General features: G+C 35.3%; 1 protein-coding gene across 1 annotated transcript in view; it reads right to left on the reverse strand.

Annotated features, from left to right (window-relative positions):
• The window catches only part of LOC125648970 (dipeptidyl peptidase 3-like), a 43,303-nt gene continuing 21,111 nt past the window's right edge, over positions 1-22,192 (reverse strand). Inside the window, exons 9-22 of the mRNA XM_056166147.1 lie at positions 21,709-21,783; positions 20,875-20,965; positions 19,972-20,120; positions 18,318-18,448; positions 18,158-18,216; positions 16,319-16,513; positions 12,606-12,712; positions 12,263-12,355; positions 11,971-12,033; positions 9,817-9,941; positions 9,455-9,575; positions 9,041-9,220; positions 5,308-5,470; positions 1-1,139 (exon numbers count right to left, since the gene is read on the reverse strand). Coding sequence (XP_056022122.1) covers positions 1,000-1,139; positions 5,308-5,470; positions 9,041-9,220; positions 9,455-9,575; positions 9,817-9,941; positions 11,971-12,033; positions 12,263-12,355; positions 12,606-12,712; positions 16,319-16,513; positions 18,158-18,216; positions 18,318-18,448; positions 19,972-20,120; positions 20,875-20,965; positions 21,709-21,783 — 1,692 coding nt within the window. The 3' untranslated portion in view covers positions 1-999. The remainder of the gene's footprint in view (positions 1,140-5,307; positions 5,471-9,040; positions 9,221-9,454; positions 9,576-9,816; positions 9,942-11,970; positions 12,034-12,262; positions 12,356-12,605; positions 12,713-16,318; positions 16,514-18,157; positions 18,217-18,317; positions 18,449-19,971; positions 20,121-20,874; positions 20,966-21,708; positions 21,784-22,192) is intronic.

The following is a 22,192-nucleotide window of genomic DNA, read 5'->3' on the forward strand; positions in this document are numbered from 1 at the left end:
CAGAGGTACATATTTGTTTAATTGATATACAGGGGTATTACATGTTTTAAAAATTATCTGTAAATAAAAAGAAATTCATGATATGCAATAATGCACTTGTGGAATTAAATAAAACAATTCTGCACTTGTTATATATTTGTTATCTTGTTATATATTTGTTATCTTCTATTATGCGAAAATCATCTTCAAAATGGCTATTTTGGCCAAAAAATGTAAATATAAATTGAGATGCTGTGAAAATATTATACTGAGAAAGGGCAGATTTTTTAAATGTATTTTAACAAGCATTCACATGTGAACATAATATATGAGTTTGAATGAAAAATCACAAATCAAATTTTCAAAATATTCATATTAGTGGTGTTGCAGTGCCGTATTTTTGACTTGTATTGTATTGTATTGGGTTCAATTTTGTACCACCATTATTAAAAAACATGAAACTGTGTTAAAATTTCACTTTTAATTATTTAGTTAGACATATTTATGTCGTATTTGAGGAAAAAAATTGCAGCATCATACCTCAAACAAAATTTTATGGACATATTTTAGAACTTCTTCAATGAATTCTGATATTGCCGTTTGACAAATGGGGGTACACGTAATAAAAATACCATAATTTACTCATTATACTGACAACCCCCCATTTTTTTGTTTTTATCATACCCTCAAATGAACAATCTAAGTATTTAAACTCAATTTTTTTTTTTAGAAATCACAAGTAGGTCCTTGACTAGGGACCTCCCTTAATCATTATTGTTGTTTTAGATACATTGTATGATGTGTCACAGAATTATTTGTTCCAAAGAAGATAAATTATCATCATTATTTTAATAGTAAAATGCATGTTCAATTCTGATTATTCAATTAATTTGAATTCCTTAATATTCATTACATATCTACAATGCAAATGGCCAGTTCCTGACATTATTCAGTTTGAAAGTGAAAAGCACTTGAATCACTACACTAAAGTAAAAGGTTATAGCATGTCACGTGCACATTTCAGAAGGTGAAATAGGGCTTTTCCTTCTCCCATAACTTCATCATTTTGTGTTCGATGTCCTTCTCTGGAAATCGTTCAATCCAAGACTGGATAAGCCCTGCGGCAGTGGCGTCATAGCTCCTCAACTCAACTGTGGTTCCTGAAAAAAAAGTCAAGATAAAATGAACGTATTTGCATTTCTTCAATCGAGGCCTTCCTCCAATCATGTTGTTTATACACATCACCTACAAAAAACCTACATGTATAAATACATGTAGCAATGCAGCAACATGGACAAAGAAAGACAGTTGCTAACACATTTGATATTTGAATATGTTTTAATTTCAACAATCATCAAATCATTTGACGAATAAATGACCAAGATATATAAATGAAAATGCAAATATAAGGAGTTTCACCCTTGGATTATGTTTTAGATAAAATCATATTTCTTAATAGCTTCCAGGGGAAATGTCTCTACCACTGAAACCTACCATAAACCTGGACCAAATGTCTCTATCACTGAAACCTACCCTAAACCTGAACCAAATGCTGGCATGGGAATTGGATCACTCGTGTATAGTATAGGATACATATATTTTTTCTATCTATCACCCTATGTATCTAAACTTTCAAACATGGGGACAAAATTCGGTGAAATTACATTTTAAGTTGCTCCTTGGGTAGAGCTTCAATAAATTTGTATGCCACAAAATTTATTTTCAATTAAGCATGCATAAATTGTATCTCAAGCTTAATAACGCAGCAAATGATCGATCTTCATGATTTGGTGTACACTGGGCAACATTGACTTATTCTAAATACAATGACTCAATTTCTAGCTATTCTTATACGGAACGATAATGGTATACATTTCTATAATCAAACATATACATATATTCAATCTACACCATGGTGTGTGCAAAATTTTTCATAGATTTAAAACGAGAATTTATTGTTGAACTTGAGTACAGTGGCATAAGATCGAGAACATCAGAATTGCATGTGTACCATCCGGAAAAACTAAATCCGATATACCATATCATGATCCTACCGAATACTAGACGGCTGATCTCCAATATGGTAATAAACTGTTAATCTATTGAAATATAAACTTGGATCCTCCTACCAATGTAAAGTGTTGGGTTCTACAAACTCAGATCCTCCCACCCTAAAGTACAACATTGTGTTGTGTAAACTTAAATCCTCCTACCCTCTAAAACTTCATTGTTATTTCGGATTTCAAACATTTCGGTTGAGCATCACTGAAGAGACATTATTTGTCGATATGCGCATCTGGTGCATCAAAATTGGTACCGTACAAGTTTTACAATATTGTGTTGTGTAAACTTAGATCCTCCTACCCTTAACTACAGTGCTGTGTTGTACAAACTTAGATCCTCCTACCCTTAACTACAGTGTTATGTTGTACAAACTTAGATCCTCCTACCCTTAACTACAGTGTTATGTTGTACAAACTTAGATCCTCCTACCCTTAACTACAGTGTTATGTTGTACAAACTTAGATCCTCCTACCCTTAACTACAGTGTTGTGTTGTACAAACTTAGATCCTCCTACCCTTAACTACAGTGTTATGTTGTACAAACTTAGATCCTCCTACCCTTAACTACAGTGTTATGCTCTACAAAACTTAGATCCTCCTACCCTTAACTACAGTGCTGTGTTGTACAAACTTAGATCCTCCTACCCTTAATTACAGTGTTATGTTCTACAAAACTCAGATCCTCCTACCCTTAACTACAGTGTTGTGTTGTACAAACTTAGATCCTCCTACCTTTAACAACAGTGTTGTGTTGTACAACCTTAGATCCTCCTACCCTTAACTACAGTGCTGAGTTGTACAAACTTAGATCCTCCTACCATTGACTACAGTGTTGTGTTGTACAAACTCAATCTAATTAAAATCAAATCATAGAATACGCTCACAATCGCTACAATAGGATCTGACATAACCCCATAGGGGGTCACGTCCGCATGACCTTTCGCTTGGAATATTCATGAGAACTATCAGCCAGTCAAATTGCGCCATACAGACAATGGTGGCTATTTAGGCGGTTCCTGGCAATTCGTAAACAAATTTCTGTAATCTCTCTCCCACGAAGTTTATTCCACACTGTAAAATTATATATTCTCGCATAACGAATTTTAAACTTTCGCAATAATGCCTGATCTATTCCGTTCATACAAACAACAAAACGTACGATATGAAATACACCCAAATTAAATTAATTGTGAATTCCGATTTATGTATGAATAGGGATGGGAACGATTTGAATAGTTTTCAAGATGGTTTACTTAAATAACGCGAGGAATATAACGCCAGTCGACGTAAACGGTGCATTGTGACGTCGTATCTAGCTGCGATATGTTTTCTCAAACTTCCACCAGAGTTCGTTTGCTCACAAACCAAACTCTTCCACTTGGGCATTATGGGATAGCGATTTCTTAGGCCGCGTATACTGTGACGTCACTGTAGAATGACGAAAAAACATAACGTCAAACGTAAACAACTTTCAAAACAAGAACGTAAACATCAAGTTCATTACTTTACACAATAATTTGAACAGAGTCTCCCTACTTTTTAATGATCTTTTGATCATGTTATGTTTAAAATAAAATCTATACTTTTATATTAATGCTGTTAATAATATGATTACGGTGTGACCGTTGGGGCGAGCGCAGCATATCTGAATATATTTTCAAAAAATTTATATTGAAAACAAGGAAAACTGATCTGGTTCACTGTCCATACGTAGGATTACTGTCTTGCTCTTCTCCAATCTCTACCCAGAGTTATCGTTCCCGCTACGCTCCACTAATGTTGTAGCGCAGCAATCGGAACTCCTCGAATGTCTCCCGCACTCAACATAGATCTCGGATGTAATACGATGGCATCCATGAGCGAATTTGATGCATTGTCAATTGTGACGTCACAGCAATGCATCAAATTCGCTCATGGATGCCATCGTATTACATCCGAGATCTATGTTGAGTGCGCGAGACATTCGAGGAGTTCCGATTGTGTAGCGCAGCGTAATACGCCCTCTGGTGAGAGATTGGCTCTTCTCGCCAATGTAGGAACCAGTTTAGCGGGAAATGCAAAGAGCGTGTTGTGACGTAGCCTGGTAGTTGTGACGTGACTGTTTACATTTCTTTAGACAATATTTTAAAAAGAAAGGGGGAAGAATATGATTGTCATCCTTTCCTTTCAAATAAGAAAATTCTTGTTAGAGGTTGAGAATTAGCTCGGAATATGATTACGGTGTGACCGTTGGGGCGAGCGCAGCATATCTGAATACATTTTCAAAAAATTTATATTGAAAAGAAGGAAAACTGATTAGGATTCTCGCCAATGTAGGAACCAGTTTAGCGGGAAATGCAACGAGCGTGTTGTGACGTAGCCTGGTAGTTGTGACGTGACTGTTTACATTTCTTTAGACAATATTTTAAAAAGAAAGGGGGAAGAATATGATTGTCATCCTTTCCTTTCAAATAAGAAAGGTTTGTAATACTTCAAAGATTTTTTTAATTATTATTTTACGAATCGGACCATCCACCATTTTGTACGAGGGACTTCTGGGATTGGTGTCAAAAAAAATTCTTGTTAGAGGTTGAGATTTAGCTCGGATTATTTCCCGCGCTCTAGTCATTAGAGCTCGCAGTACGAGCCAGCGCTCTGCGCTGGCTCGCTATCAATATCTTCAAACTTTTAAATGCGAAGTACTTCTTTAGTGTTATTTGCCTGCGTGATAATCGCGGACTCACAATATACAAATCTGTATATTGTGCTGCGTCACATAGGAGAGGTCTATTCGTAGGTGACGTAATGAGGCCTCGACGGGGAGTTTGATGTTTTCTTTCAAACCAAACAATCGCAGCCATTTTCCTTGAATTGTAAACACCGACGATTTCAAAGCCGACGCACTGATTGGCTGGCATAAAGTTCATCTGAACATAACCCCTAATCGGGTTATGTCAGATTTACTTACGCAGAGTATACGGCGCGGATCTAGGGAGTCTGATTTTAATTAGATTGGTACAATCCTCCTATTCTTAATTACCGTGTTGTACAAAACGTAGATCCTCCTACCCTTAACTACAGTGTTGTGTTGTACAAACTTAGATCCTCCTACCCTTAACTACAGTGTTGTGTTGTACAAACTTAGATCCTCCTACCCTTAACTACAGTGTTGTGTTGTACAAACTTAGATCCTCCTACCCTTAACTACAGTGTTGTGTTGTACAAACTTAGATCCTCCTACCCTTAATTACAGTGTTATGTTGTACAAAACTTAGATCATCCTACCCTTAACAACAGTGTTATGTTGTACAAACATCCTCCTTGGTTGCTTCCTTTGCAGGACAATAGAACGGAGGCTGAGGAAGTGTGGCTCATCACGATCATGGACATCAGAGTAGTAATCGTACATCTTCTTCCCGGATTCAACATCTCCAAGACTTTTGTAGACCTTAAGAAGCAATGTTTATTTTTTTTTTATTTGCAATGTGTATTTATGGTAAACGTAACATACATTTAAGAGTCAATCCATCAGAAAACCATGCAAAATACAAAAAACTCCAATACCCCCCTCCCCCCTTTTTTTAGAAGTAAATTTTCTCTCGAAAGCAGGTAAAAAAAAAAAGAAGATGAAAATAAAAATATATTTTTGAATAATCCTAGTTCCGACATATGTAAAGATATTGAGTTCGGCAAATAAAATCCACATGGCGAAAATTGAATTAAAAACACTATATATAAGTACAATTAAGTATGTTTTGATTATTAAGGATGATTGTAAAAAATGTTTTCATTGCTTATTATTTTCCATTTAGAACCTCATTCATTTCCCCCATTAAAATATAATTGACTTTTTTTAAAGTGCTGTTGAAAATTCTACAAAAATGTATTAATTAGGTTTTTTGGCATTGTTATCTCCCTTTGTTAGACCTCTTCAATACTGTTTGGTGAAAAGGGCGGTAGTACAAACGATGGAAGGATGTACTCTCAGTATTTCATGCTATTTTTCTCCTGGAAGTTGTTGTGGAACATCGCTGCACTACGAAAGTTTGACTTTAATTTTGACTTTAGAACATAAATGTATACATAACCTTTTTAAAGATTTTTTGAATATTTGAAGATTTTTTTTAAAAGGCATTATCAAAACCCTAATATGTAAAACTTATACGGTACCAATTTTGATGCACCAGATGCGCATTTCTACAAATAATGTCTCTTCAGTGATGCTCAACCGAAATGTTTGAAATCCGAAATAACTATGAAGTTTTAGAGCTAAATATAGCCAAAAACAGCGTGCCAAAAAAGTGGAGCCAAATTCGTCCAAGGATAAGAGCTATGCATGAGGGAGATAATCCTTAATTTTGAAATGAATTTCAAAATTTTATAACAGCAATTAAATATACATCCGTATGTTCAAGCTAGTAACGAAGTACTTAGCTACTGGGCTGTAGAGACCCTTGGGGACTAACAGTCCACCAGCAGAGGCGTCGACCCAGGGGTCATAATGTAAAACTTATACGGTACCAATTTTGATGTACCAGATGCGCATTTCGACAAATAATGTCTCTTCAGTGATGCTCAACCGAAATGTTTGAAATCCGAAAAAAACTATGAAGTTTTAGAGCTAACTACAGTGAGCCAAAAAAGTGGAGCCAAATTCGTCCAAGGATAAGAGCTATGCATGAGGGAGATAATCTATCTCATATAATATATCATATGATTTTTAAACGCTAAGCTCAATAATATGATTTAATGATGTTTAATAGTCTATTTTGACTATAGATTAGACTGTATCAATAATTCTCTCATTCACTCTTAAAAGTATGGAAAACCATTATTGTCATAAACTTTATTTGTATAAAAGTACGATTCTAACAATTTTTCTATGGAAAGCCATCTGTGTTATAAATACATATTTTGGGTTTATATTGTTCCTTTTTGATAGTTCTTCAGACTTTTTTTTATTATATATGTTCTGTGAATTAATTAGTAATTAGAACATGTTTCTTTGTTTCAGTCTTTTACCACACACTCACACGCATACATGTACATGGTTTAGAACTGGCAACACTTCGAAAAGAATAAAGTCTACTGAATTCCACTGACATCTTTGTGAAGTTTTATACATGTACAATATCATGGTTATACTATCTGCGAATGAATGGTCAGAATAGGCACTATGCCAATTTTTAGGAGTTATCTGTCGTTTGATATGTTGCATGTTTGATTACGACTGATGTTATATTTACAAAAGGACTGTCTGTTGTAACTTTGAAATACATTTGCGAAAAAAAATAAATTTAGTTTTAGGGAAATAAATTACGTTTGATATTTACCTTTTCTCTGGTTTTTTACACATGAAAGTCGAAGATAACGAACAGTGATCAATCTCATAACTCATATAAGCAATACAAAATAGATAGTTGGGCAAACACGGACCCCTGGATATAACAGAGGTGGGATCAGGGTCCTGGGAGGAGTAAGCATCTCCTGTCGACCTGTCACACCCGCCATGAGCCCTACATCTTAATCAGGTAAACTGAGTTAGCTGTAGTCAAGAACAGTGTGCCAAGAACGTCCTAACAATCGGTATGAAACAGTAAGACACTATTTAACCCAATGATAGATTATATTGGCAAACAGGATCGTTATAACGACTTTAAACGAGATTATTGAAACCCCTGTACCATCAAATTGTTTGTTAGCAGTCTGCCTCGATTAAAAAACTGACAATACGCAGAACAAGCTCTTACGTATCGAATCAGTTGAGATATATAAACATCACATGCAGGTAATAATGGAATATTGCTGCATAAATATGGGAAATTGATGATGGGGAAGTTGAAATCATCCTGTTTGCCATAAAGGTGAGTTGTTAGTTTGCCGTTAAGATCTACTATCAAGAATATATCTAAGCATGAAGCACAAGTGGACTACTCTGTAACGTCTTTTATTTCGAATTCACAGGTAGATATCGAATCGACATAATATTGATGAAAATATGCAAAATACAGATGGCGATGCGTATGGCGGCCATGTTGGAAATACCAATTTTGGTGGGGGGTTCAATTACTATTTTGGATGTCAACCTACTCACCAAATTACATCAAGATGTCGTAACCTACGATTTGGATAGTATTGCATGAATTTTTGCTGGACAGGCTCATAATGAGAAGGTAGTCATTGGAAAAAAATTTAACTCGAAAAGGGAAAACTTTAATTGACTGAATAAGAAGAAACACTACTAGGTATTACGGTGGTAAGATAACTGTTAACAAAAGATACCCATATTTTAAAGTAGATATTTTCAAAATTAATTGAGGATTTAAATGAGCTCTTTGGTGAATTGTTAGTGGGTGGTCATATTTCAAATGCTCATTTATTCGATGGCATATTCTCTTTTTATATAATTCTTAAAGCTGTATGGTCCGAATTACAATATTTTTTTCCATCTCGTAAAAACGCTATTACATCATCGCACGTATGTAGTTATGAGACTGTACGTCATATCATAAATTATTTCACCTGTTTTAACCCAAATCATTTGATGTTTACAAATAACCGCGTCAGACTGCCATTTCAAGTGACAGTCACGTGACCAGTTCAAACTTTCAGATCATCGGTGGTCTTATCTGTGTAAAGCTGTGTATTTTGTTATAACAGTACCGTACCATAAGTTTAATAGAAATAAAAATATCTAATACCTCTTAGTAATTCGTTGTTTTACGCTCTTTCAGCCTTAAAACTAGACAGTTGTGTACGAGTTAATACATCATGTTGGGATTCCCCTGACGCGCGTGGGTCTATTTATAGACATCTATTATAGGATGATTTATATATGTAGCCCCTATATTTACTTTCTAAATGATATTCGCACTGTTTTCTTTTACATGCAGATGTTTTCAAGCATGTAATTAAGGGAAAGTTAATAACTTTATAAAGTAATTAATCTGCTTTAAGGTAATTATGTACAAAAATAATACATGAACATCGGGTCATACAGCTTTAATAATTAAGTTACCTGTAGCTTTCTCAGAAAGTTTCCGATAGCAGGCTTGCCGACACTAGTAATTTTGGATCTGTTCAGTTTCAGAAGAATGTCGTCTTTTCCATCCTCCCCTGTTGTCTTGGTGATGGTCACAAGACCTTGGCTTGCTTCCAGCATCACTCTTAGGATGCAGAAACTGGCCTGCATGTGTGGCTGTTTCATTTTAAGTCAGAATGCAAGTTATATAAATTTGTGCCAGTTTCATTCCGATTCAGTATATTAGTTAGATATATAAAAAGATATGATATGATTTATTTATTCCAAACAGGTATAACATTCAACATGAATCTGTATCTTTCGAAATCACAAAGTCAGTTGCATAAATGTTTACATGTACATTTCCCATTCAGAATATCAGTTTTATATTTACATGTATACATATTTTACCTGTCTCCATGCACGAGTCTCTGGTGAGTAAAATTCAAGAGCAAGCAAACCAGCTCGAGCCATCGTCAACCAGCTGATATAAATCACATCATCTGCAGAATCACCAGTAAAACCGAATATCCTGCAAAAAGATGACCAGTCCTTAGTTGTGCAATTTCAGAAAATCAAGAATAAAACTATCTTTAAAAAAACAAATATAGACTACCATTGAAACTAAAATGACCTCCAAGTAGTACGTTCTTTTATGAGAATTCCAAAATAAAAGCAATGGAAAAAAAGAACAGAAATAGAAGTATTTTTAAACTTTACTCCAGAAACATCCTGCATAAATCAAAGAAGAGTTTCTGAAACATCTCTCTTACTTAAGTACGTCTGTACTTAGACAAAGATATATTCCCACACATTCTGCTCGACATTCCTCATAAGACGAAGATATTGTGGAGAATTTGCTGTCCCAAGTTTCATTCTCATTGTAACACTGTGTAATCTGTAAAACAACAAATAAAACACATAAACACTGCGAGCTGTAGTATATTGTGTATAGGCATTTTGGTATTTTTTAATTTCAAGGTTACGTTTGCAAATATGTCATGTGTTTTCACTATATAATGAATTTGTGAAGCTGTTCTTTCGCTCGATCGATCAATCGATCGATCGAGAAAGAGTTAGTTGTGAAAGAGATAATAGTGAAGTCTGAATCGTTCGTATATGCAGGCCAAATTATGAAGACAAAGGTTTTACAGAGGTACATAGAACTGACACAGGGTAGATGAGGGAGAAGGTGATCTTCTCCCTCGGGTGGAAGGATGACTTCCATGAAGTTTTTCCCCAGGTAGATCGACTCAATTCTCTCTATGAACACAAAATCATCATTTCGAGCTGGGTATTTTTTCGTTATGGCCAATTTTACAAAATCGTGACAATGCCTGGTAACTTTCATTTCTGATACTGGTAGCTTAGCAAATGAGCAGTCACTAACCATGTTTGATATCCGAGGTCTGACGGGGGTCCGATATGAAGAATGTAATTCTAGCTTGTTGCCTCGTTGCGAGGCGATCGCCCTACCCAGCAGACTATCGCGACTGTTCAATAAAGTTTTGTGCAATAATTGTTTGGGTGTTGTATACAAGGTTGAAGCTACATTTCATTTGCAATTGTCATCGACCTTTTACAAATACCACCATGAATACGTATTTTCACAGCTTAATATAAAGGATAAAAGTTATCAATAGGGAAATTTGGATTTCGCATGTCATTGCCATACTACAAAGTTTTTCATAAATGAAGTTTGCATGACAACCTAACTAGATGGCCACTGCCTGAAAATTGTGGACAGGCCTACATCAGACGAGTAAGACAAACATATTTGATGTTTTGGCCATTGTGTAACTTGAATGTCAAAGCTGAATACAAAGCAGTTCAATTTACTTCATTTTAACGTAGTTCCACACTCCTGTGACGTCATAAGATTTTGCAAAGTCAATGATTTAATGACTTGAACATAAATTTTGTTGGAGTCTTTTTCAATAGTTATTTTTAAAAAATTGTCAGCCATAAAACATTTCAAAAGTCTTAGTTATATTTGAATAGTCAATGATATGTTTCAAAATATTGAATCCAAGGACAATAACTCCGTTTTCAATAAATTATTTATCAAGCCCATTATGCGATAGATTTCCTTTATTTTTCACAAACATTTTACCAAGGTGATAAGGAATCATTATCTGTGTCTTTGTGAAATTACATAAAATTTTAATCCATGAGTGATTTTGAATAGCTCAGCTGTATGGTGCCAGAATTCGGTTTTTTATGGGGGTATACATACTCTAGAAGCTATAAATTTGAAATTATTAAGGAAAGGTATGGATTTTTTTCGATAAATAAGTATAATAGATGTACATCTACTAATATAAACAGAAAAAAATGATATGTAAACCATGGCGTAAGGAAACTGTGTCCACATTTATTCGTTTTTTTAACATTTTGGAGAACAACGCTAATTCAATAATTCTGCACTTATTATTCTAAAACTTAATGAACATATTGAAAATGACATGTGCTTTAGTTATTAAAATGTTTCTTGATAAATAAATGCAATTAAACAATTTTCTTGTTGTTTATATTTTAAAATAACGACAAATAACTGTTTCCAATGAATTTCATAAAAATCTACATAGGGATACATGACTTCAGTAGTGTCTGTAATGAAAATTAATATGGAAATCCTTAACTAATTTGCATTTTTTCATTACTCTGAATGTTAATTTATTGATTCCAAACAAAAAAATGCTACCTAAACCCCAAAAATCCAGGACTAAGGACCCACCTTAAGGAAGAAATTCTGACACTCAGCACTAAAAACTCTCTAGTGGCATGGTCCCCTAAATAGCCATTATGATAAACATGTCTTCACTCACTTCCTACCTTCTAAATAGCCATTATGATAAACATTTCTTCACTCACTTCCTACCTTCTAAATAGCCATTATGATAAACATGTCTTCACTCACTTCCTACCTTCTCGTTTGTTTCTGGATTTACAACAGTTTCCTTGTCGAAATTGTAAGTACCGTCGTCATGCTGCAAAGCGGAATAATCGGATAATGCTGGTGTGGTGAAAATCTTGGTTTTATATGTAACATTTGTTAAAAATAGAATCGTCAAAATTTCTATTTATATAAACAATAAATTTGGTAAATGATTTAAAAAAAAAAAAAATAAACATGCAGCCAAACTTTGTCATATTCTATACCATAATTTCTGAAAGGGATTTAAAATACTTAATAAACTACAAACTTTGCATATCTACCTTGATGAAGAACTTTCCACTGCCGTGTCCCAATAGTTCATGGAGACCCAGAAGTACTTCAAAGGACGGGATTTGTAACTTTAGGAAGAGTTCCTAAATGTTTCAAAAAAGTGTATAATCAACAATTTACCAAAAGGGGACTAATCTAGATACGTGTATGTTCTGAAAGTACATACAAACAGTTCTTTGATCTAAGAAATATGACACAAGCAATTGAATGTATATCATGTAAATAGTTTTCTCTGATAGCGTTTTCTTTATTTTTCAATTAAAGTTAGGACATAGTTATAGTCAATTCAAAATTTCTATCGAAATAATACATAAAAATAGCTTTCCAATTCACCTGATCTTTCTCATCTAGAAAGTTGACTTTGTCCTCCTTATAACCAGCAATTAACACATTACCAAGCGAGACATTCTTAAAGCCCTCATCCTGTCTGATGTCCTCATCTGTGAAAAAACAAAGCCAACAATATTTTTTATTCGACTCGGATAGTAAATGATAGAAGAACGCATGTACACACAAGAGCTTATTTCTATTTGGATCCTTATTCTGTTTTTGTAAGAGATACTATATTATAGATTTCTTCTAGGCACCTGATCCCACTTCTGGTATATCTAGGAGTCCGTGTTTGTCCAACTCTCTATTTTGTATTGCTTATAGATAGGAGTTATGAGATTGGTCACTGTTTGTTATCTTCGTCTTTCATACTAGATATAAAGGGCCATAATTCGTGTGGAAAGAAACCAGAGTAGCTGGGGGGAAATATGTCTCCGTGCTGATACCATAGCTCTAACAGGGTAGCGATGGTGATCGTATTGCGTCTTCGCTATCCAGAAAACATCTAACAATTTTCCTTGATTGTGATTGAAATATGCATACAACAAGGTGCGCTTTTGTGTTTTTTTACCCTCACCATAGCCCACAGACCTCATCTCCTTTGTATCTACCATTTCCAATTATTCAATCCTCAACATGTGGCTGCACAGACAGTCAGACCAAACAGAAGAACAGATCGCACTTCATGGCCTGCTGACATTTTTAGCTCGGTACTAAGATATATATAAAACATCACCTAATGAATATGAGCTACCGTACCTATATTGGATTCCTAAACTTTATAAAAACCCTTACAAAGATACATTGCTGGATTCTGTAAGTTTTATCAAGCCCATACATGGATTCTAAAAAGCTTTTAATAAACTTGAAATCGCAAAACTTTTCTCAAATCAACAACATCAAAACGTATGACTTTTCAACACTTTAGTCCCGTGGGGATCCGGGTTAGAATATGTCAAACAATAATTACATTATTCTATATGTAGTGTTTTGTCTCCGATTAGACATGCGAGAACATGTTTTGTGTATGATCAAGTAATTTATGTATCAATATATCATTATTGCTTGCATATGGTGTATATGTATCTCAAATGATTCGCCACGCAAGAGCTTGTTTTGCGTATGATCAGCGGTTGAGTTTGTGGCAGGCTACTGATGAACAAGTTGATGTTACAGGAGTTTCCAGTTTTGTTTAAAGTCAGCGTTATATTATAATTATATAGTCATTATAACGATCTAGTTTGCCAATACAACCTGTCATTGGGCTAAATGTTGTCTGATATGCTTCATACCAATGGTTAAGGTTGTTTACGTTTTGTGTTGATACATTGAAATATATTTTACTGTTACTCTTTTTTATTTTCATTTATCTATTTTTCATTGATTTAGGTTATTTTTGTTAAAACGACGAACGTAGAATTTAGATCAAGGGCCATTAGCACTTGTCATTTTCTCCATAACAAAGGTTATGAAGGAAACATATATTAATGTAACTTTTCCACATTCTGTGGGTGATTTATATCACCGTCAACTTTTCAGTTTTTGATGTGAAATTAAAAAATCAGAGGATTAGAACATTGTACTAAAAGGGTCAAGTTACCCCTTTAGATACCTATAATATATGTATTGAATACAATAGATTACAAAAGAAGGAAATTCAGTTAACATAAACATTCCTGAAATTAAACAAGCCAATATTAAACGAACCATTTTAGTTGCAAAAACGAACTGTTTCAGAAAACATATATATACTAGCTGAAAAAAGAAACTGTGCATTATAAAATTTAGTATAATTTTTCTATATTGATTGTTTATATTTATAAAATCGAAACAATCGATAAAGGTGATGTTTTGGAACAATATCGGATAGTACCCGACTCAGATGCAGGGACTTTTTCATGGTTAGTAAACACATGTTGTTTATTGAAGTGTTCGTACGCACGAGTTTTACTATTCAATACTGTTTGGAGTAAGAAGTGTAAAGGGTTTGTTTGGACACTATTCGTTAAGGAAAGCACTTTAGTTTTGACAAAATTTACCCTTCTGTCATGCCACGACTCAGCAAAAACCAACGTAATCGTGCTGTTGGGATGCTTCAAGCTGGAATGGCACAAAATATCGTAGCAAGACACTTTGGAGTTCATTGGAATACCATCCAGTCATTATGGAGATGTTTCCAACAATCTGGTAACACTCGGAATCGACCACGTTCTGGACGTCCTCGTGTGATGTCGCGTCGGCAGGACAACCACATAAATCGTTTCCAGACAACAAGTTTGACTGTTCGTAGTATTCCTGGACTTCGACCAATCAGTCCAAGAACTGTGCGTAATAGTCTGCGCGAGCACAGCATAAGACCAAGACGTCCAGCGGTGCGCCCAATACTGCTTCAACGTCATCGTATCGCTAGACTAGCAAGGTGCAGACGACATCTGCGATTCAGAATACAGGACTGGGCCAATATTCTGTTCACTGATGAATCCATATTTCATTTGGATAGCAGTGACGGCCGTTGTAGAGTGTATCGTCGCGTTGGGGAACGGTACCAGGACGCTTGTGTTGTGCAGCGTCGACAATTCGGTGGAGGTAGCGTTATGGTGTGGGATGGAATAACAGCACGTGGAAGGACCCCTCTACAAATTGTCAATGGAAATCTGACCGGCGTACGCTATCGAGACGAAATTATTCAGCGCCATGTTATACCCTTCATACAAAGACAGCAAAATCACATCACTCTGCAGCAAGACAACGCAAGGCCACATGTTGCACGTGTAGTCAGGGACGTTTTTTGTTCAACAGAATGTCGATGATTTGCCTTGGCCAGCTGTTTACCACGATTTATCGCCAATCAACCACGTCTGGGATGAAATGGAACGACGTCTACGCTGTTTACCAAATCAGCCAGTAACACTGACTGATTTAGGCCAGGCTTTAACCAACATCTGAAACAACATCCCTTAAGCATTTCTGAACACTTTAGTGGCATCAATGAGTCGCCGTTGTCAAGCATGCGTGAATGCAAATGGTGGTCACACGCGTTATTAACTTTGTTAATTCAATACCAGTGTCTTTCGAGTGTGCTGAAATTGACGTTATTGGACATTAACATTAATGGATTATGAAATGTTGTAACGAATACATTTGTTAACAGTATTACAAAAAATGAAATTTGTTAATTCTTTTTTTTTAATTATTATTTTTATATATATATTAAATAATGCAGAAATAATTAGTGACAACCTATCTAAAAATGAGAAAAAAATCAGCTCTTTGAAATTTAAAGCCTATTCAGACATTCACAAGCTCTGTGTGATAGAAGCTCTGGTCCCGTGGGGATCCGGGTTTGAATAGGTCCTCAGCACCCCTTGCTTGTCGTAAGAGGCGACTAAATGAAGCGGTCCTTCGGATGAGACCGCAAAAACCGAGGTCTCGTGTCACAGCAGGTGTGGCACAATAAAGATGTCCCCCTGCTCAAAGGCCATAAGCACCGAGCATAGGCCGAAATTTTGCAGCCCTTCACCGGCAGTGGTGATGTCTTCATATGAGTGAAATATTATCGAGAGGGGCATTAAACAAGATCCAATCAATCAATCAATTAATCAATTATAAGCTCTGATACATGATCTTCAAAACATTCAACCAAATCAGGTCAAATATTGTCCTATATTCCCAATATGAACTTCAATGAATGATATGTAACGGCAATAACATCTTACAGTTAGGAATGTTGATTCCCGCAGGAATTCCGGATCCTCCGAAGGTCAATACATCAAGGGAGGTGAAATCCGGACGCAAGAACTTGTCCTTCTCGAAAGCGGCTGGCCAGGGCAGGAGTGGTAGCAGGTGTTCCGCTTGATTGACGAGTTCTGTAAACTTGGCGCTCATCTCCTTGTTCACCACTGCCACAAAGCCTGTACACAGCAGTTATTTAAACAAACATTCATGAAAAGAGACTTTCTAAGTCCTAAGGGGCAATCAACGACTGTACACAGCAGTTATTTAAACAAACATTTATGAAAAGAGACTTTCTAAGTTCCAAGGGACAATCAAAGTCCAGATATCTAATTTCTCATTTGATATCTTACTAAATTGATTGGTTTTGTTCCATCACATTAGAACATTAAAAATGACAAATTCACATTACCCACATCTACTAATGAAAAATTCAGTCATTATAGCAAAATGAATTTATGTCAAAACAGTTATCGAAGCGATATCTAAATAAATTGCTTAAGAAATAAAGTACACATTTTCGTGGGTGTGGCAGAATGACCTCTGAGGTTAATTTTGTGTAAGAACAGGTAGTAAGATCGCGCAGAAGTCATACAATATATATTTGACAGCTGATTCAAGGAAATACACAACATCTAATCAGGTCAAAGATGTAAAATTAATATGGTCTCAAGAATCATTATATTTCAATGCAACATTTTAATCGACATATGTCGACCTATCATTGGGTCAATGCTGACTTCAATCGAGATTGTTGAAACCTTTGTACCATCAGCTTGTTTGTCAGTAGCCTGCCTCGATTTAAAAACTGACTATACGCAGAACAAACTCTTGCGTATCGAATCAGTTGAGAGAATATCTCAACTGATTCGATATGCGAGAGAGTATGATCAATTTTTAAACCGAAACAGGCTACTGACAAATAATCTGATGTTACAGGGGTTCTAACAGTCTCGTTTAACGCTTGTGAATTTATGGTCGTTATAATGATTTAATATGAAAATACAAGCTACCACTGGGTGGAATGCTGTTTGAGGTATTACATACCTATTGGTATGCCGTTCTTTACACACTGATTTTGATAATAGATTGCTTCGTTTACATGATCAAGATATTGGGTTCACGACATGTGTGACCGGTTAACAGGGGATGCTGACTCCTCCTTGGCACCTGATTCAACCTCTGGTATGTCCAAAAATCTGTGTTTTTCCTCTCTTAATTTCGTATTATTTATAGGATTTATGAGATTGATCACTGTTCATTATCTTCACTTGTTCATTTTAACCAACGGCGCTTTGAGATATGTTTCACTGTTTTAATGATATTTTGATGACCTACTTGGTATATATTGCAGAATAATGGACGCGATATTTTTTATTTCTATAACAACTGTGGTATATTGATAGATAAAACGTTGTCGGTTGTCAATTAACTTAAATTAAAGTCCACAGCAAGATATTTTTCTTTTCATGTAGAAAGGTTTGGATAAAATTTACATGTCAGCTAGTGAATGAGGACACATTATGCTCGTGGATATTCCTACAGACTGGTGGAATTTTTTTTATATCCATAGGCTACACGGATACTGTTCATGAGGAACACCAACATTTTCAAAATACCTACGTCAGAGTAGTCATGCATAGAATCAGAATGGTTTCTTACAAAGTAGTCTTTGGATGACTGATCACAAGATACATTTATTCCCAAATTTTATTTTTATTAAAAACCGCTGTCAGTAATATCAAAAAGCATAGCATTTAATTTTTACACGTACATGACTTATATCACCATGGAAAATCAAAATCTGAAAATCAAAATGATACCTTCAAATTCACCACGTACTCCAAAAGGGTCCCTGTAAGATTCAATAAACCCAATGTACCTGTAACAGAAAAATGTTTGAGAAAACCTATCCCACAGATTTACATCGTTTAGTATTGAAGTAAATAAAACTGCAGGTAGTAGATAATTTTGAAAGCTAACGTTTCCACAATTGGTCCCTTGTTTTGGATCCAGTGTCGAGAACCCTCTTTATGTTGAGGAATGGATCCTGTTGTAAAGGAATTGATGTATTCATTCAGCATCTTCTTCTCTGTTTCATTGGCAGCATAATTCTGTGCAAAATAAATCAGTGGTTCGCAGAATAGTGAGAGTCTTTTCAAGAAAATTCAGTGTACTTCATACTATATGACGTCACAGAAATAGTAAGTCGTGACATATTGTTCTATACTTGTATCTAGGGGAAATGTCATGATATTGCGTCGTAATTTACTGTCACTGTTAAGTGTTAAGCTGTTAATATGTAAATATACCTGCCAAATGATAATTTTTCTTTGATATCATATAAGCTTAAAATGTTTTGATATATTATATGAGCTTTGGTAATCTTGATATCATAATCACCCCCAATGTACATAGGCATTTAGAATAAAAAGTCAATCGTGTGTAAATAACGACTTGGACAAGTGAAAGATGAGGTTCGCTTGCTGATATCATTTGAAATCAGTAGAGGAAACATATATCACCTGATCCCACCTCTGGTGTGTCCTGGGGTCCGTGTTTGCCCAACTATCTATTTTGTATTGCTTGTAGGAGTTATGATATGTTATCTTCACCTTTCCTGTATCTCTTGCTTGATAAAGGTACGCACTATTCTAGTTCTGTTATAATCGATCATTGTTTCGACTCTATGTCTCTAACTATTGTATATTTCAATCTTCTACGTGCACCGAGACAACTTATTGCAAGAACTTTAGAAAGTATAGATATCGGGTCACGTGACTTATACAATTATGTGACAATTAAATGGGGATATCCTTTCTGGTATATTGAATATTTCTAACTTCGTCTATCTAATGAAGATCTGCGTAGCGTCAGGGATTTTGGGGATTGCATTACAGATTGTTTTGAAGTGTCATTTTCACTAAATTTGGAAAGTTCGATTAGCCTTAAAACTGCTGCGTTTTTCTATTACCCTCAGATATTCAAATCTCAGAATTTCTACGTGATGATTTTTTATGAATAAACTTGTGGTTTTCGTGAAAATGAGTTTTTCAATACATTCGTCTGTAAAACTTTAAACCTTTATCAAATCCCTGTCCTACTCCAATAGGTCATTGTTTGAACAAACTTCAATCTAAACTGCATGAGGATGATAGCTTGCTGCTCTAAAATGTTGTCTTGTGGTTCTTAAAAGATCTCTAAAGGATTTACTTACATATTGCTATATAAAATTCTAAACCTCAGTTGAGGTTCCATCCTGGCCCCGGAGACCAATGCTTGAATAAACTTCACATCTACAGTATCTAAGGGATCTTTCACACAGGTTTGGACTTCTCTGGTTAAGTTGGGTTTTTTGCTTTCGAAAATATTTTAACCTTCACACTATCTTCATAAATTCCCAATTATCTTCCCTTGGAAAGAAGAATAACATTTTGTCTAAATTGAATTCGATTCCCTTCACCCAAAAATGCTTGTTGTGGCAAATATGGTTGAAAAGCGGTTATGGAGCTTTAAAGGTTTAAGAAGAACAACAGAAAAATTCAAAAATGAACTCTTTGAAATATGTCATCAATTCTTAATCCCAGGGATTTACAAATTCTATGATGGAATTTTATAGTAGTACTTTTTAACATACCACAGCTTTGGTAAGGTTTTCCAAGACTAATGCCATCAGATCAGAGTAGTCTCCCCTAGTAACTTTAAAGATGCAAGGTTTTCCAGTTTCCTTGGGAGTGAAGTCATGTGATCCAAGAATGAGTTTACTAACCCCTGGCAAATCACCTCCTGTCAGTTTGTAAAGATTACATTGAATGAATACTACAAAAAACCTTAGTAATAAAACAGAATTCTCACCAACAACATTCAAACAACCAATTGAGTGGATATTTATTGTTCAATATGAGGAATACACATATAAAGCAAAATTTAAGATTTCTGTACTGTTGAAATTTCAGGAAAAGGATTGTTTGTTTCAAGTCTCTTTGAGAATTTTTCACTCATATTGAGACTTTTTCAGCTGCAGGTGAAGTACCGCAAATTTAGACCTATATTTAGCGCTCAGGGTCGTAGCAGTGACGATTCTTTAATGTGGCAAGACCAGCCGCGACAACAGGACTCCGTCTTTGTGGATATATCCGAAACATCCAATATTCTCAAATCTAAATACCGAACGATTGGCGAAGGAAAACAATCACTACCTATGTTCAAGTCTTTAAAGTTTGACGCGGCCATGGCATGAGCGGGGCTCGAACTCACGACCTCCTGGTTCTGAAGCGAACGCTCTACCTCCGAGCTACCGCGACCGGTTATGAACAAAAATATGAAATTGTATTTCTGGATAGTAACATGTAGACCGAAGGTCAGTGACTACTAATCTAAACAGTATTTTTGGATGGTAACATGTAGACTGAAAGTCAATGACTACTAATTTAAACAGTATTTTTGGATAGTAACATGTACACTGAAGGTCAATGACTACTGAAGCATATCTGGATTACACTTTTTTAAAAGCAATTCTAAGTTTTCATTATCCACTGACCTGAGGAACTCGAGCTGGCTAGTCGCACTTCATAACAATCTTGTTCCCCCTCCTGTGTTTTAAACAACCTGGTGTTGTAGGGACTGATATCCTGAAATTTATTTCACTTTTGTACAAGTTGAAAACACCAATTAAACACATCAAACTTCAATTTGTAATATAAAATGTTCTACATGTCTTAAAAGAAAGCCTAACCACGTGACTCATGTTCTTGAAGTACAGGCTCACAGCGTAATTGTTCCTTAGAAATGGCTATTACCAACACTCACTCAGTGTCTGGAACGAGGTATCAGCTTAGGTTCGTTAGAGAACTAATGTTCTATCCGAAGGGGGTCTGGTTTTTATTCACATAACAAGTATTGGCTTAAGATGGTTTGATAGAGTCTCATGTAATTAGACTTTCATCCCCTTATTGCAATAGAAATAAGGACTAGCTTTATCAGCCTTCAAAACTAAAGATAAGTTTAACTTTTCCGATGAATACTATTTGGTCTCTACAGCCCAGTAGCTAAGTACCTCGTTACTAGCTTGAAAATACAGATGTATATTTAATTGCTGTTTTAAAATTTAGAAATTCATCTCAAAATTAAGGATTATCTCCCTCACGCATAGCTCTTATCCTTAGACGAATTTGACTCCGCTTTTTTGGCACACTGTTTTCCCCTATCATAGCTCTAAAACTTCATTGTTATTTCGGATTTCAAACATTTCGGTTGATCATCACTGAAGAGACATTATTTGTCGAAATGCGCATCTGGTGCATCAAAATTGGTACCGTATAAGTTTCACATGATAATCTTTCACCGTTTTCTATTAGCAGTGATCAGATCTCACCTTGGAACTCATGAACTCTTGGGCAACTTTGGCATCCACTAAATCGCAGTTATCAGAGTAGTAGCTAGTAGTTCCCTGTAATGAATTAAATCAATATAATTCCAATATCATTTATTACAATTGTTTTGATTGGACAAAAATAAAGCTGAACAAGAGTTTACACATCAATAAATCCGAAAACGCGATGTATTCATACACGCCTGAAAAGAAATAACACAGTGCGGGGAAACTATTCAAATATTTGCAATTGTTAATAAAGTGAACGAATTGGAATTAGAAGAATCAAACATTCTTTTTGAAGAATTTATCGATGTGTAAACTCCGGACATTTTACTCACAAACTTAACATAAAAGTGCTTCGCACTTTTATTCAGTTTGTGAGTAAAATGTCCGGAGTTTACGCATCGATAAATTCTTCAAAAAGAATGTTTAATTCTATAATAATCAGAAATAACTCAACCGGTTTCATTTTCAATCTTCAAGA

This window comes from Ostrea edulis, chromosome 5 (assembly GCF_947568905.1).
Source record: "Ostrea edulis chromosome 5, xbOstEdul1.1, whole genome shotgun sequence".
Lineage (NCBI taxonomy): Eukaryota > Metazoa > Mollusca > Bivalvia > Ostreida > Ostreidae > Ostrea > Ostrea edulis.